The following is a 17,924-nucleotide window of genomic DNA, read 5'->3' as shown; positions in this document are numbered from 1 at the left end:
CCAAGGTTCAGAACTATACTTGACAACTTTCATCACTATAGCTTCCAATATTCAAGTCTTGGTTCGCATTTATCCTCCTATTCTTCTGAACTTTTTTAAGCTGTGAAAAAATACCCTGAGTCTAGGCTATTCTTTTTTTAACATCTTCACTGCACCCACAATCTTTACTAATACTACCTATGTAAGTGAAGCTGTCCACTTGATCGATCTTCTCGTTACCCAACATTCCCTGTTCACCTTCACTTTTTTCCAGTCTTAGCGACATCACCTTCTTAACATTAATTTTCAAATCTATTTTTTCACCCCGAAAAAAATCTTCAAAAACTCGCTCATTTTACTAATTTCTTCATCTAGAACGGTCAAATCATCAGCATAATCTAAGTTTAGGGGAGCTTTCCTTCCTCATTTGATTCCATCCTCTCCCATTCTTTGCTGTGACTACTTAAGACAAAGTCCTTCAAAAGGATCCATATAAATGGGAAGTCCTGTCTTATCGTTAGAAAGAGCAAGACCCTAACACAAGCTACAAGGCTGGGCTTACATCTCCTAACAAGTAAACAGGGATTCCCAACCTTTTTGTACTCTAGAGCACATTCTAAAATGTCGGTAGGGTGACAGGCACCACCTATTTTTAAACGACAAACTCCTTCCATGAATTCGCATTCCTATAATTTATTTCTTATATTCATAATTTATCAACATATGATCAACGAAATTTGTTTCAAATAATAAAATTATTATCCAAATTATATGCACTCAGAGAAATATATTTACATAACGTAAACAAAGGCATGTCAATGTGATTTTTGGCATTGCATATCATTGGTCAGTGCCTCATAATTATGAGAGTATGATGATAATCCTGTTAGCGAACAATTATAAAGAAGCTCAACGGTGAGTCGAGATCTATATCCTAATTTCAATCAATTCACGTTTGAAAAAAAAATGATTCTCATAAGTATGTCGAACCAAGAAATTATTGAATATTATATGCCACTTTTATCAAAAATGGGAATTTTTCTGTGTCCACGGTATTTTAAAAGTCCTATGATATTAAGGAATTTAGAAAAATATCATTCTTAAGATCCAACATTTCTAACTCTAGTTCTTCTTTCTTACTGTGAACAACATCTGCAATACATGCGACCATTTCCAATAGCCTGCATTCATTTGGCAAGTAAAAGCATTGATACAGAAGAAAATAATTGGCTCGATATGTGTAAACTGCGAAAACCTCTCTTCAAATTGTTTTTCTACACTTGAAGATGCTTAATAAATCCTGACATATTCAATTCATTATTACCTAGCATTTTTTTCATTTATGGAAAATGGATGAGAGAATTGACCTGCAGATGGGATACTAAAAACTCCAGTTTAGCTTTAGATGACTTTACAAAGCTTATAATTTCAGCCATGTTTTTGCTTTCCCCCTAAACTCCAAATTTAAGGAATTCCTTTTCTCCATGGTATCTGTGAGACCTCCCAAGTCAATCAGCCAGCAAGACTCAGCTTTTTCATCATAATTTCCATTTTTATCGGTCAAAAATGTTTGTATTTCTTCAATCAAACTCACAAATCTTGTAAAAATCTTTGCTGTACTGAGCCAACGTACTTCAGTACGCAGATTAAAATCATGGCGTTCATCTTCGGTATCTTCTAACAGGGCCTTACAAACTCGGTGTTGCAAAGGAACTGCTCAAATAGAATTGATTATTTTTGTAACCATTTTCATGACGCGTTCAAATGGCTATATTTCACATCACAGAGCTTCTTGGTGGATAATACAGTTGTAAGACATAAAGTTTGAAAATGACTCATCTTTGTTGCAGAGGTATATAAATCCTTTGTTTTTACCGACCATTGCTGGTGCCCCATCGGTGGTTATCGCAGACAGCTTGTACAAAGGCATATTTATTGACTTGGCGTATGTTTTTAATGTATTATAAATGTCCTCACCCCTTGTCTGTCTTTTAAGAAGTAATATTTCAATATATCCTCTTTTACTGTGAAGTTACTAAATACCATCCTCACCATAACTGCTAACTGCGCGGTGTCTGATATATCTGTCGACTCGTCAAATTGTAACAAGAACCAGTGACAACCAAATCAGTCTTTAACTGAGTTTGTATGTCTGTTGAAATTGTAGGTATTCTTCTGGTGACGGTGTTATTTGACAACTGTAAAATTTGTATTGCTAAGACAATCTCACGTTTGCTAAAAGATCCCTCAAACAAACAATCGGCATCAGTGAAAAATTGTTCTTTCATCAACCCACCATCAATGAAAGGTCTTCCTTTTTGCGAGCATGTAAGATATTTTGAAAGAAGCAATGTACCGGGTTTCAAACCCAGTACCCCCCATTTTCTTTGGATACGGCCTTGGTTTTTAACTGAGCAGATTCTTAATTTTATTTGGAGTAGTTTTAACTATATTTATCCATTACTGGTTCTGAGACGATTTTTTTGTACAGGGTCAGACTCGTAATTAAAGAACCTGTAAGAACCGCTCTTTTCCTAAAACATTACAATTTATGGGATTTCCTTCGTATTTCCTGTAATTTTCACATTTGTCAAAATTTTTTCGGACATTTTTAGAATTCTCCACACGTCTAGTGAAAAAATATTGTTTTGCAGTTAGGATTGATTTTAGTTGACATATTTTTTTTCTTTCTTACTTCAAATTTAAGCGGATAATTCACATCAAAAGTGCCGTAAATTGTCTGAAAGTGACGTTCAACATTACGTTTTTTCGCCACTGCAATACTACTACGACATAACAAACAACCGAATTTATTTTTCAATTTAACGAAACACTATGATTCCTCCTGGTCTTTGTTAAAATTATAGGTTCGTTGTGTTTTGCTCTGTCCACTTATTTTCGGCCTAAAGATATAAAAAATAAATAGTAATTGAACTACAATATAATATCAATGTTATAACATATTTCTGATCTACACTATATACATAAATGCATTATAACATGGACTATAACTATCCTCTTAATCATGAGATATTATCGATTATTAATATAATAGAATACCCACCTCAAGGCCAGGATTTACGCATAGGCCCAATAGGCCCGGGCCTAGGGGCACACAATGCCGAGGAGCGCAAAAAGCATTGAGGAATTTTTTCTTAACAAAACTGGACTAATGTGATTTATCGCCAAAGTGCCACGTGCGCCTTTCTGCTGCGCTACCTATTCGGAGGAAAGTGATTTTAAAACAACACAGGAATTCCGTAGCCCCTTATAAACTGTCAGATGTCTCCAAGAATGGCAGCTGAGAGCTCGGTATCACCTCTCTCTTGCATTACTCTTGGCACATCACTCATCAGTTGCCTTCTATTCAGGGCTTCCACTATCCCAATTTTTCAGAGTTTTCCCCATAAATCTCTGTGTCTCCCCGAAACAAAATTGCTTGGGCCTAGGGGTGCCAACGATTTAAATTCGGCCCAGCTCACTTCACTTTTAGTCCGTTAAAAATTTTCAGAAGCAATATCAAAACTCCTAATTCGTGTGTCGCTAAATAGACAAAGATATCTCCTAGCTCCTGTCGCGATCCGATCGGGCAGCAATCATAATGAAAACAACTCGCCTCCAGACTAGCGTGAGAACTAGTGAGGAGTGCAGTCTCGCTCGTCGATAGACATTTTGCAACAAGATTTTTCAGCAAAGGAACACCTCATACATAGTGTATAAAAAAAATTGTCAAAAGTAAAAAAGATTAAAACTCTAACAAATAAATAAAAACAATTCACATTTTTAATTAATGATTATAGAAAACCCTGTCTCGGTTGAATAGTGTCGGGCAAATACGAATCGTTCCGCGAGCAAAGGGTTGGAAACCCCAGAAGTAAAAGATTGTCCAGGTAAGTAATATACCAAAAAAATACTTCAAATACAAACACATTAAAAATAAAAGTTGAAAGAAGTCTACTACTACTACTACTACTGCTTAACCCCTCACCAGATATTTATTTTCCCAGACACATAATTTCCTGATTTAAAAGGCACATTCAAATACAAATAATTACGAACAGACTAGGTTATATTCCACAGAAAGGGAAAATGCCCTTTCACTATTGCTTTGGGAACTGTCTTTACGTTTAATGCTTGTTTTTAAGTTTTATTTTATCCTTACGATTTTTATCCGTACTTTTACGCTTAATTTACTTTTGTGTGCTGAGAGGGTCGAGCGGGGGGGGGGGCTGAGAGGGGGGCTATTATCCTCGTCTCTATACTTACGTTTCTTTTTTTTCACTGGAATTATTCTCCATTTCTTTTCGTTTTGTCATGCTTAGCTGGTGTGGTCTTAAAAATTGATTAAAAGCGCGCATTGAATTTGAACACGAATTTTATACTGAAATGACAAAGGTAATGATATGATAATTGAAATGATAATGAAACAAACTTGAAATGATAATTTTATACTAAAGCGATTAAACCCTAGGATAGAAAGAGGATAAAAGGTTGTCCATGAGAAATAGTGCCGGAAGGTTTAGACATATCAAGTGCGTATAGATGAAGTCCTAATCCCTTTCACGAAGATTCACGAAATAAACTCACAAGCACACGATACGCTTGTAGGCAATTAGCACAGATTAGAAAGGTTAGAAAAATTGAAAACGTATCTTTTCCAGTTGAGAAGAAGCTTCCAGCCTGGCGACGAGCTTTGAATTTCGTCTGTGGAGTAGAAACACAAAAAGTTACGACCATTATGGAAGATGATGGAGTCAAGCTGAGTCCTCAAGAGGAAGCCAAAGCAGCAGCTGACTTTTTAAAAGAGGACCGCTTCTGGGGGAGGTATTTCTATCTTTCTTCATTTTTTAAATACAGTCCATGGTGCAAGAAGCGTCAACAATGTAATGTTAGCAAATAACTTGGGCTAAAATAATCTGAATTCCAAAAAAGTTCGTAATAAACCAGCATTAAAAATATTCGACCAGAATAATTTAATTTTCCTTCTCCTGTTTTAAGTAATAATTAGCATTTACACACAGTGATAAAAACACGAAATGATGTATTTTATATTGAACTAATTTGTGGAGTTTTAATAATCCTCTTTTTAAAAGAGGTCAGTCTCTGGGAGAGGAATTTCTACCCCCAACTCCTCATGAGTCAGATCATGAATGACATTGACTGATTTAGCGACTTCCAGATGACTAGAACTTAAAGTCCCTAGCTCCATTAAACAAGTGCGAGTAACCACACAAGCAAAAACAAGAAGAGGATTTAAGCTAAATATCTTCCTTTTCATAAATTAGGTCAAGAATGCACGCAGGGGGATCCCCCCAAAATCCTTGATTTTCTTGAATTCCTCGACACTTCTTATTCAAACTATAAAAAAAATGCTTTTAATATCCCCCCCCCTCTAACACTATGATTTAGCGGTAAATTAACTGTAAGCTCCCTCCATTAAAATTGCTTCCTGGCACCCAAAAGCCACATTTACGCTACTAGCTTTTACTTCGCAACAAAACTGGCTGATATCTGACAACCCTTCTGGCATATGTACAAATGAAAAGATAACACCCATCCCCCCACCCCTAATATATCAGATCTTCGGTTAACTTTCTTTGGTCTAGTTACAGGTTCAGGAATTTTAAATCTATGATGTTCAGAAAATTCAATCAGAACAAGACATTTAATAAAAAAAGGGATTAGGGATTCCCCATTTCATCTTATGATTAATATGGCTCTTTGAAATAATTCTTTTTCCGGAAAACCCCTTTTACTTAATTTTCTAAGAAACTAAATGATTGTCTAAGAGATTCTGAGACAACTTGCACTTTCGTGAGACAGTTGTGATTTAGCTTGACTTCAGAATGAGGCGAAAAATGAAGTTCTAAAAATCTTGTTTGTTATTATAGACGTTTTAGTGAAGATGAAAGTGATAATTTCCCTTAATTTTCGAAATTTTATTTTTAGGTTTGTTAACATCAATGCAATCATCGTAATGACGTGTGCATCATTTCTATGGGGTTTCTATGCGTGATATTTTTATATGTGGAAAGTAAAGTATCTTCGTTAATGCGTATATTTAACTTGAATCTTTTGGTAGACATCTGAGAAATGAGCTATTATACAACGGCAATGTTTTTTATTTAGAACTGTAATTGTCAGCATCTATACAGAAAGATGTTAGAAAAAAAAATTATTTGATTTATTTCTGCTGTGAGCAAGGTTATTCAAGAGCTATGGTAGATGGCAGATGGTTTTTCTTTTTTCTTAATATCTATGTAAGTTTACCATCTTACTATAAACATTTTTGTTCCGAAAATTAAATGTAGATGGCAGATGGTATTTCTTTTTTTTAATATTTATTCTAGTATCATCATAGTAATATAGTATCATAGTAACATAGTATTATATACCATCATAGTAATCCAACACCTTCATAATAAGTTTTACAATTTTTAATTATAGAAAGTTTTAAATGTATATCATTCATTAGGCAAAAGGGGATCTAGTACGATTCATGAGCGCAAGTATTTACGATAAAATAGTTGATAAGTGAGCAATTGTTAGCATCTATATACTGGATATAATAGACTAATAATTGCATATCTAATAGCCAATTTTTCTAATAAATTTCCTGTCTGTTTGTAGCTCAAGGGGGGATAAAGCCAAAAAGGGGTAAAATCTGTTAGACCAAATCTGATTTCCGTTGGTCTGAATGGGGGGACGGTGTTATTTCTGGTTCTTTTATTCTTCTATCAATTTTTGTTAATGTCAGAAAAAATCTTAACATAATAATCAGCAAAGGCGTTATTTCTTCGATCAAGTTTCCTTAAATGTAAGAATGAATATTAACATAGTAATCGGCCAAAGTCGTCTATCCGTCTCTAACTCAATACTTTTTCTGCTTATATGGTAAGGGAATGGTGAGAAGTGGTATAAAAAACCCAAAGAGGGTGAGAGAGCTTGTTGGAAGAAGAGGACGAAAGAAAAATTTGCTGCTTATTTTTATTAAACACTTAATAGTGGCAAAATACAACACTTGATAATTGACCCATTCACATATCAGGCGTTTGAGTTTATTTAAGCTTTTTACGTACCGCAAGTTGTCACGTGCCAGAAAACCTGACAGGTTAGGTTTTCCTAACCGTGCCAGAAAACCTGACAAAGCTGACAAGGGGTTCATTTCAGGTTTCGTTTAAAGCAAAGATGAATAATTATATATTTGCGTAATTTCGGGACATAAACTCAAATTTAAAAAACGTATTAATTGAAATAAAACCTTCTTCAATTTTATTCTCGTCTGCGTCGCATACTAAACCCTTCTCCTGTAAAAGCTTTAAACGTTGTTTCTTCTTCAACCTGCAAAATAAATTCAGTCAATAATGCACATAAGTAATTGGTCTATAAGGTCTCTTTTGGTAACGCACAGTCATATTTTATCTTAATCTATCTTGGTCATCAGGGTTTTCAGTATTTTCTCTAAAAAGTCTCACTAAATCAGCGAAAAAGCTCTCACCTATTTTTTTGGTCTTCACCAGAATTATGTTTGCGTCATAGTCCCTCTTAAGTATTTATTAATCTATTTTTTTAATGATTTAATTCTTTATATGACTATAAATAGACTAAAAACAAGTTAGCATAACTAATGGTGTTAATGTCCATAAATATTTGACTAGAACAATAAAACAAGTCTGGTGAACCCAAGTCGTTACAAAATGGCCACTTTTTCAATACGACATGTTGGTCCTATGGCGTGGCAAACCAATCCTACCACACATTGTGGCATTACCTTTGGCTATACTCACGATTGGCGAGCAACAAGTATTTCGTAGTAAATTGAAAAGGAAAGGCATTATACTTTTGGTTTTTAATCCCTGGCAAGCAAATCTTCTCTTCAATGGTTGTGGCAGTTTTTTTTTGAGGATAATTAGGAAATAGAGTAGACTAGGGCGTTTTTGTTTTGTGTTTTGGCTGGTTGTGTATTTTATCTTTTCAGGGTGAGTTTTACCCGCACATGTATTGCTATGGGCATGCTACGGATTTTGTTAAAGGGATTCGAATTTCTTAAAGGATCACCCTATCTCATCCATAATAAACTTTTGTAAGTTTTGTGGCCAGACTATAGGATACAATAGTATGCCCACAATAGAGAATTACTAAGACTATTGGCCACAATAGAGAATTGGGTGGTTTTGTCACAGTTCGTAGAGCTTGAATAAAAGGTCAAAATAAATGACAAAAAAAAAAGTAAAAGCCGGCATCTGCTTTCCCAATATTCTTCGACCAATATATTAACTTCTCCCGTTTTGTGCCGGGGATAGAGCTTTCCCGTTTTAAAATAATTAGAAAGTGTGAATTTAGTTTTTTCGATTCAACGGAGCAGAGCTTTCCTTGTTTTAGTTCAGGAGAGGGTAGTCCCTAGAAATATTCTAGCATATCTGACAGGAAAACGCTTATATTGCGCTAGAAGAAAATGCTCTTTAAGCCATTTGGCAGCTCTGGGATTTCCCTGTGGTGCTACCCACTTTAACTGAAAACCCTACCTAGAAAGAGACGTAAAATTTCTTTGTCTTTTCCATTCAAATTTCATAGTCAAACAAGAAATTCCCCAAGTCCCTGGGAGAATTTGCCGATAGGACCTTTATCGTTAAGATGGTCAGCTGCCACCCAAACTCCCAAAAATGATTTTAAGCTATCGAATCCCCTGACAAAAAAAAACGAAAAATAATTATATACATGACAAACTTGATTCGAATAGGACCCAATAGAATATTAAGTGAATAGAAAGTTCAATAGAAAAAAAACTAAAGTTCAATAGAAAAAAAGTGAAACCTAGTATTGCTTAGTTAAAAAATAAAGATGGTGGTTTTACTATTAAGGGCACTGTATTAATATATGAAATTTGTATGGTAATGGCGATAGCATAAATGAAATCTGCTATCTTTTATAAAAAGCAGGGACGAATATAAGCGAGGTGACCTTGGGGCCTGCTCCCCTCCCCCCCCCCAAAAAAAAGATATATTTTCAGAATTTATGGTCACTTGAAATTATTGTAACTTGTAATTTAGTCACTTGTAATTTATATATTTTTAATTTAAACGTAAAAATTTATATTACTTATTTATATCAATCATCAATACTGCTATAAAAATATAGATTTTTAAGAATAGAATTAAAACTACAATAGGTGATATAAAAAATGGCATACTTGCGATACAACTTTGGGTTTCGCTCTTCTTATAAAAGTTAAGGTGTCGTCTGTCCAATCATAATCAGGAATTCCTCTTTTATATTCAACCTTTGGAGGGGGGACAGGTTCCAAAGAAATACGACTAACTTTTCCATCAAGCCTAAAATAATCAAGTAGTTGTAATTACTAAATAATTAGTTAACCTCTATTAGATAATATCATGAAAAGTAACATAAACTAATTTAATATTAAAGTATAACTCAACCACAATAACTCGAGTTGGTATATTTATAGATAATTTTTTTAGAAAGAATAAAAAATTTAAATGATTGAGTTATCTGGTTTGCAGATTAGGCATTTATGATTTTATAGTTTATTTTTTTAGTGATATCCTTGTTTTGTATGAATTTAATTTGATGTGTACATGGTCTTGGGCTTCTGAAATATCTATCTATGTCAAGAAGACTAAGTCATTAAGGCTAGGAATAAGTGAAGATGAAGAGATGGCGTTGTGTAACGAAAAGATTGATCAGGTGAACAGCTTCACTTACCTTGTTAGTATTATTAGTAAAGACGGTGGGAGCAGTGAAGATGTTAGAAGTAAAATAGCCAAAAGCTCAGGGTGTTTTTACACAGTTAAAAAAGGTTTGATTAGAATATTGGAAGCTACAGTGATGACAGTGGTCAAATATGGCTCTGAAGCATGAGTGCTCCGAAAAGCGGATGAAGATTTGCTAGATGTTTTCCAGAAATATTGCCTGCGGATTATTTTGGATACCCGGCTGCGTGACCGTATTTCAAACAGTAGGCTGAACGAAAAGTGAGGTTCAACCCGCTTTGTAGGACTATAATTAGAGAAAGGTTGAAATGGATAGGGTACGTTCGGCAAATGAAGGATGACAGATTGCCAAAGATTTTCCTTTTTGGCCAACCGTCTAGGGCTAAATGGACAGCAGTTGGTCCGCGGTTGGGGTGGGAGGATGTCATAAGGAGATATTTAAAGGAAATGGTAACTTCCTTTGAGGGTGTAGCGAGGGAGGTTTTGAACAGACTGGGGTGGAGGAGGAGCGTGCGTAGCTGTGTTGGCCTCAGGCGGCCTGGTGCTGCGGTGAATCGTTAGTAGTAGTAGTAGTATCTATCTATTAAATAATTACGTAACTAAATAATAACGAATTTGGTAAGACCTTAAGAATATACTTTAAAGACTATGGAAATTAACTTCTTATCGACCTATGTTCACTATCAGCATAACTATCATAAAATGGTGAATTCTCTAGATTCAGTGTTTCCCCGTGAGTTTCAATCGTTTCTTACGAAATATTGCTAAATTTTGATTATGGGTAGTCTCATGTTTTGAGTATGGTTACAGAAATACCTTGTTACAGACCAAACCTTATTCTAAATTTGAAGTCAGGTCGTGCTTTAACCGCTTGAATAATGTTCGTTATTAAGTCAAACACTCGAACAAGGCGGCTATTTTTAGTTCATAATTTGACCCAAAACTATGCTAAGAGTGTTAAATATCGTATATATGTGCGTATGTTACCGTATATGTCTGAAATTTAGTTAATGTCCAAAATTCCCTTTTCTCTGCTTGGATTCAATTAGCTTTGCGAGTAAGCTTTGCAAGCTATGATGGTAAAATTGAAAGTTAGGTGAGATTATGTTAGTTTAGGTTAAGTTAAATTCAGTTATAAGTATGAGAAATGGGTTAAAAACCTAAGCTAAACCAACCTAACCTAGCCAAAACTAATACAACCTAATCTGTCATCCTCAAATCTTGCATTAAATTAAAAAATTTGACTAACAACGCTGATTAAATCCAAGGAGAAAAAAAAAACACATTTCGGACAATTACCGGTGAATGTCGACATTCATGAATTTAGAACATTTACAGTAACATATATACTGCACTGCTAAAGTCAAATCTTAATTTCTGCATAGGCTTTAATAAATTGGCAAAAAAAAGAAATAACGCGAAAATATACCACTATTCTATTCTTCCTATGCATTTGAATATTGGAGCGACAGCGGCCACTGGTTGAGAATGGTTACAGATTCCGGGAGAAGAAGGCGTAGTCTCTTCAAATCGTTTTTAGAAGTGGCTAATAAGGAGAATATTCCAAAAGCCTTGCTCTATTCTATTGGTATAATAAACAGATTTAGACAGGACGAAATCTGCTCTTTGAAATTAGTGTAATAAGCTTTCCAAGGTGCAGAATTCGTGTGACCCTTATCACAAAAATTAAGACTGTAGACAGAGCATAGTAAGTTCAAAAATATTAACAAGTCCATAATATAAAAATGAAAATTTAAAAAGAAAGATTTATCATCAGGTTTTTCTTTTACCAATAATTTAGCGTAATATGTATAGGATTTTCATGAATATATGGAAATTCTATAGTATATATAGAATTATAATATAGAATGTATATATAGAATTATCGTGTTCTCAGGCAGAAAAGCAAACACTGAAAAAACTAAGAAACATGTAAAAAAAGAAGAAAAGATGAACAACAGAAAAAAAATGCTGCTATTCCTTAAGCCTGTTAATACGGATGATTCGAGGTGCGTTTTAATTGGCTTCTAATAAATGATTTATAATTTGGTGACAAAAAAATTTCGTTTTCTCTTGGAGTATTAATTCTCATCTGTAATGGTTATTCCTGTAGATCTATGAATCTACACGATCAATAGTGTAGATCAAAAGATAGATCTAAGAATCAATCGAGCCCTTTAATGCTAAAAACTCTGCAAATACAAAAAGTGAACAAGGTCATATTAACTTCTTAATGGTATTAATGATATAACTAGCCTTTTTCGGGGGGAAGGGGTTTAGCACCTCCCTTATTTGCAGGAAATCATGTTTGTTTTAAGCACTATTTCTTTATTTATATTGTTTCTGCTCAGTTTAGGGTTGCCATCATAATTTTTCTTCGTTTTAAGCTTTATATTCCCAATTTGCTTTAAATAGAATTATTTTTAATCATTATGTGAAGACAGCACTGTGCGTTAGGAAAGCAAAAACTGGCATTTTGTCGTTTGCGCATCTACACCAGAAGGAGTTGTCAGGTCTCAGCCAAACATCATAGAAAGTAAAGGCCAAACACAATCGGGTGTCGGGTGTCAATTGGGTGTCAAAACACAATCGGGTTTCTACAGAGATCATAGAACCCTCAATTCTTTTAATTCAGGCATGTTACAGAAGATGCTTTTAGATCTGAGGCAAACTTGGTAAGAAAAAGAGTAAGTTTCCTCGTTGTATGTTGGATGGGATGGGGGGCTGAAAGCACAAACAAGGGAGACTAGGTTTTGCTGGAGATTCCTCAGACATTAGCTCAGTATCTGCCCCTTCTAGCAAGGGCTATGAGTTCTCAATTAAACATTGCGGAGAGTAAGAATGTTTGTCCTATTTGGAGCATTTGGGCTGTCTAGAGTTGCATTATCCAAATGCTGCGGAAGAGGGAGTCCGTAAATTCATGTCACCATGGCAACCTAGAAACCTAACAACTAAAAGTACTAAAATTCTTATCAAATTGTGTCGGTCTCTGTTTATCCTCTCCCAGAGGTCTAGATAAAAAATAAAATATTTTTATTATAAGAGCCAACAACAAGGGGGGGGGGTTGGATCCCAGCCTAACATGGTAGGAAGTAAGTTTAAAAGGAAATTTGGTGGAAGGTGAGAGCTGTTATTTCCAGGTTGTGTCTTTTCATAATCCACATAAAACCTGATATATGCATTTGAAAGGTAGCCATCAAGCATGTCATTAGGACATCTACAAGAAGAGATTGTTCAGTTTCAACCGATCTTAATCAAGACAACAGCTAATATTCTACTTTTATTTTTGAGGATCCAGGTTCAATATGACCACTGTTTGAGGAAGAAGAAGATTCCTTTATGTTCCCATCATCAGGAATATCTATATAATCAAGAGTACTGATGGATCATATGGTGTAAAAATTATACTTCATCATTTTACTTTTGATAAAAATGAAGGTTTGTAGGAATTTGAGCATTCTACGATACAGGAACACAACGTGAGCCAACCTTTTACTTCCCAAACTTCAAAAAGGGCTCATTCGATTGGAAATTGAAAGGGCTAGTGCCCTTTTTAATAGTAGAAAGTGATTGGATGGCAAATAACCCCCCTCTCACGCCCACCATTTCCCCAAACACATCCAATCAAAATTTGAGATAACCATTTTTTCAACGTAGTTGAGAGTTAAAGAAATTAGGTCTTTAAGGGAAGTAAAAGGTTGAGATCCGACGTACATTTCTAGTAGTAAGAATCTGCGGGCAATAATTGCGTTTCTTTTAACCTCTTTAAGGGAAGAGGAAAGAGTGGAGGGAATTCTAAATTCTTTTCAGAAACTTTTCTTCCAGAAGGGAACGTCAGATCCTGACACTACATGATGGGAAGTAAGAGGTAGACTCACAATCCTGTTTAAACAGGGTCTGCATGTCAGCACCTGAATTGACCTACGAGGGATGGGCCCGGTTAAGACTTTAGAATGTCATTCCATCTACCTGCTTACTAGGTAAATTTGTTTAGCAATACCTAAGCAACGGCTACGGGTAGGGTCTCGCGTGTCAATGTTAGATCTGCATGGAAAGGGGTGCATTTTTCTCACCTGTTTCTATCAAAAGGGCTATATCAAATCCTGATTTAGTTTCAATGGAATAGCAGCTAAGGCAATTGCTGCGCCTTTAAAGTAGTTGGTCTTAATCCAATGAATGGATCGAGTTCCACCAGAAGGGGAAGTCAAATCACAACCAAAAATGGTGGGAAGTAATAGGCAGGCTCATAGTTTTATTTCTTTATAGCTTGCACCTGAACCGACCAATGAGGGAGGGACAAGGGCCTGGTTAAATCTTATTTCATCTTCCTGCTTCCAATATAAAGCAATCGCAATTTATTCAACGAAACCTTAGCACAGCCAAAGATATGTTTTCGGATATTAATGCTTGATCAGACATATAGAAAGGACTAAATTCTTGCCACTTGATTGCACTAGAAGGGCTAACCACATCGTGATTTAATCTTCAGGAAATTGTAACTATGAATACTCATGTGCCTTGAAAGGGGCTGATTTAAATCGAACAAACATTATCGCTAGTGTCACTCAACAAGTATATCCTGTAAGTCACAGTTAATACAGCACTCGGCGGCACCTTTGCACCAAAGGTCAATTAAACAATATTAACTAAGAATTCAAGTTTCCCCTTCGGTAAGTCTTACCTCCTTAAACAAATGAAAACACATAGCGAGAATAATAACTCTAAGAGGCAAACATTACCTATTTCCAGCGCATGCAAAAGCTCTGAATCCTGTTGGCTCTGGCATCATGTCGCTAAAGTCTGTGATTTCTTCTTCTTCTTCGTGCTTAGGCCGAGGGGCTTGAGGTTCAACATAACCAACTGGAGGTGCAAACTCGACCTAGAATAGAAACTTAATAAATAAAACAAACGCGGGTACATAACAGCCGTATTTTCTACAAAACTAAAACAGAACGATGCCGCTATTGTGACCCTTAAATTATAGGTCTTAAATTCATCAAACATGTACTTTGCTAAAAAGAGCCGCAAGCAAAATACATAGTTAGATAATATATAAATTTGCATAATTACTCGTTGCACGCTGCAGTCCAGAGACTATTAGGCCCCCAAATATTATGCGCACAAACTGGAATTCCAATTTTGCTTCAATATTGGGCGCAATGTACCTCATGACAAGCGGTAAAATTTTCAGGATGTGATCTATTTTGAAAAAAAAAAAAAATGATAGCACGCCCTGTTGAACGCGTTTTTCTTCTTCTGTTAAGCGTTAAATGTGCTTTTCATTCAGGCCTATTCAGCCCATTTCCTTTTGAATCTTTACACGAGATGATTTGGACACTTACGGGTGGTTGCTGGTTATTTGTCTTGAGATGGATCAGTTTCGATTACATATCAAACAGTAGCTCTTTCGACTCCAGAAACTGAATAATCAGGGTATGTATTTCGAGTTCAATACTCTATGTGTAGGTTAGGTCAGCCAGACTATTTACTTATTGTAAAATTGTGTGGTATTTGAAGCACTTTAACAGTTTACTTGGAAGTATTAGCTAAGCAGGCGTCAGCATATTAAATTCGAAGAGGCAATAGTTAATTGTTTAATTTATTATATTGCAGTGTCTAAAAAGTGGGGAGGAAGGACTTGGAACAGTAGAACTCGGGGATTGATAGGAGAAAGCCTGCATGAACTCATTGACACTCACGTTTTCTCCTTCTTTGTAGATCTGTTTCACGGCATCTAGTGCCCCCCCCCCCCAAAAAAAAAAAAAATCTTTTTAGTGTTCTAAGAGATTTTTGTTGGACTATGTACAAAACAATGCATGACAATGCTAAAAAATGTTGGACATCGATGCCAAGAGTAGCACAAAACTGAATTACATCATCACCAAGCATAAGCGCAGGAAACGCAACCATAAGCACATTCACCTTTCGAGGAGGACAAGTGGGTTCCATTCATGAAACTAGTAAACAGGTGAACCATATGACACTCATAAGATATTATAAAAAATTATATATTAAAAATCATCCGATTTAACAAGGTGAAAGTATGGAGTCCTCCATCCATATGTATCTGCACTGATCTAGTTTACTGTAAATAGTCGAGTAATAGAGTTCACCTTACGCTTTTTTAACTTGACAGACTCCTAATAAGCCATTTCTACTTCACTGCATTTCTAAGCCTTATTCTGTTGAAAGTCATTTCAAACACAAACCTTACATCATAACACTCTATACATGCATTTATTTAGCGTACTGTATTCATGTACTTACTGTAAAAAAGAAAAAAAACCATAAAATATAAACAAAAAAATTTAACGGGGGGAGGGGGCTTCAACTCCTACAAAAACATCTTCTGGTCTTCCCTTTTAAAGAGGAAATAGGTGCAAGCGAGTCGAACTCTAGTGTACCTACGATAAAAATTACACTGATATTATGACAATACAGTCGTATTCTTTGCTTTCATTTTTTTTCACTAAAAAAAAATTAGACAAGATTGCACGTTTTATGAAGCATGAAAAATAAATTAAATTCAAACTGAAAATTGGAAAATTCCCAGTACATAAGTACATTTCCATGCTTCAAAGACATATGTCAATTACCAGTGGATATTTTTGGAAAAAGATGATAAAATTTTACTTAATCATCCTTGTTTGTCTTTTCTTTTTTTAATAGGGAAACAGTTTTCATTCTATGCATTCATACTGATAGAGAGTCTCTGATGTGATGAGTTTCTCAGGGAGACTCGGTTTACAATATGAAGATTAAAAGAACAAAAGATAAATTCGATCTGATTGGGTAAGAGACGATCGTAAAAAAAGACGTAAATAGTAACTAGTTGAAAAAAGAGGAAACTTGAAAGGAAAGGAAAAGAAAACAGAGAATATGAACAAAGGAAAATTCTTACATTCATGTCACACTCAATGATTGAAACAGCATCTTTTGGCTTCAACTCCAGTACAAGAAGCTCATATCTTTTATTATTGTACATAATGGCTATAATGTCACCTTTAGTCAGGCAGGCAAAATTACGCAGCGTATTTTCCAGGACTGCTTTTGGATTTGTTATATCCAAGAAGTCCACACTTTGAGGTTGGAATTTTGCATATGTGGCAACTGGTAAAGTGACTGATTCTATTTGAATAAGGTCCCCTTCATTCAATTGAAGATTCTCCATCATCTGAAATAAAATATATGTGAAATACTGAATAAAATATTATAAAATATATAATACAGAGACAAAGCAAAACACTTATAGGATGTTGATGAGGAAGATTCGTCATGGATTATGAGAGGATGGATTCCTACAAATAGATAAGTGAGGTAGTTTAAGCTTACTTCTTATTGGCATGTTCACCAGCATTGTCATATTAGAGTGCTCCCTATAAACAGAACCACTAAAGGCCAATTGACAATGAGGTTTTGCTAACACCAAGATTCAGGTAACGTTAATTGAAGCCAATCAGAATTTTGTATAGCATTTCTCAGCCAATCAGAAAATTCCATGAAAATATCATAGGGTCAAATTAGCGCAAGCTAAATTTCAATGAGTAAAAATTCATTGTGAATCAGCCTTAAGTTCTCCTAAGACATTGTAGGTTATCAGTTGTTTTCTTTGGAGGAGGAGGGGCGAAGGGGGCTGGGGCTCAAGGATGACATCTACTTTAGAGAAATTAAAAATTGGACGACAACTCTGAATGCATAAAATCTACAGTACGTGCACTTATTCAAGGTATATACTTCTCGAATTATAGCAAACTTTAAGTCAAAACGTCTTTATCTAAAGTTAAAACCACGGATTCCTTTGGACCTTTGATTTTAGTTGACTATAGTTGACTTCGAGCGTTTTGTCCTTCCTGTTCGCTTAACTCTTGAACCCTAGTTGACTTTCCAAATCTCCTATCACTGAGTGGAATTGGCGTGTAGTCAATTATGAATTTTGGGAATTCGCTCATAGATTTTCAATGTTGAGAAAAATCGTCTCAGGTATTTAAAAAGAAATTAATCAAAATTCCTCTGAAAATTTTGTTTAACAATCTGACAATTTCCTTGCTAACAAAGAAACAAACTTTGCACATTCGATCCTTGTCAAAGCTACGGTTAACCTGAGTGTGGTCAAATCAAGCATAGTAAACTACCATAGTTAAGACTATGGTGGAAGAGTCTGGTTAGCTTACGGTTAAACAAATTACCAAGTAACATCTGAATTTCATATATCAG

At 35.2% G+C, this 17,924-nt stretch overlaps 2 protein-coding genes across 3 annotated transcripts in view; one reads left to right on the top strand and one right to left on the bottom strand.

Moving 5' to 3' along the window:
* The window catches only part of LOC148946297 (sodium/glucose cotransporter 1-like), a 124,994-nt gene extending 118,721 nt beyond the window's left edge, over positions 1 to 6,273 (top strand). The window contains 2 exon segments of the mRNA XM_089098360.1: positions 4,641 to 4,803; positions 5,929 to 6,273. Of these exon segments, the coding sequence (XP_088954486.1) occupies positions 4,641 to 4,803; positions 5,929 to 5,995 (230 nt within the window). The 3' untranslated portion in view covers positions 5,996 to 6,273.
* A 679-nt stretch (positions 6,274 to 6,952) lies between these two features.
* Positions 6,953 to 17,924, bottom strand: part of LOC148946296 (ubiquitin recognition factor in ER-associated degradation protein 1-like) — a 33,834-nt gene continuing 22,862 nt past the window's right edge. For both annotated transcript variants that reach the window (XM_089098361.1, XM_089098362.1), the window contains exons 4-7: positions 16,612 to 16,884; positions 14,450 to 14,589; positions 9,170 to 9,311; positions 6,953 to 7,320 (exon numbers count right to left, since the gene is read on the bottom strand). In XM_089098361.1, the coding sequence (XP_088954487.1) occupies positions 7,252 to 7,320; positions 9,170 to 9,311; positions 14,450 to 14,589; positions 16,612 to 16,884 (624 nt within the window). In that variant the 3' untranslated portion in view covers positions 6,953 to 7,251. The remainder of the gene's footprint in view (positions 7,321 to 9,169; positions 9,312 to 14,449; positions 14,590 to 16,611; positions 16,885 to 17,924) is intronic.

Source organism: Artemia sp. Qi Xiang Cuo, chromosome 12, assembly GCF_049724085.1.
Source record: "Artemia sp. Qi Xiang Cuo chromosome 12, ASM4972408v1, whole genome shotgun sequence".
Taxonomy (NCBI): Eukaryota; Metazoa; Arthropoda; class Branchiopoda; order Anostraca; family Artemiidae; genus Artemia; species Artemia sp. Qi Xiang Cuo.
Note: the sequence above shows the minus strand (reverse complement) of the source record. Positions and strands in the feature narration are given on the sequence as shown.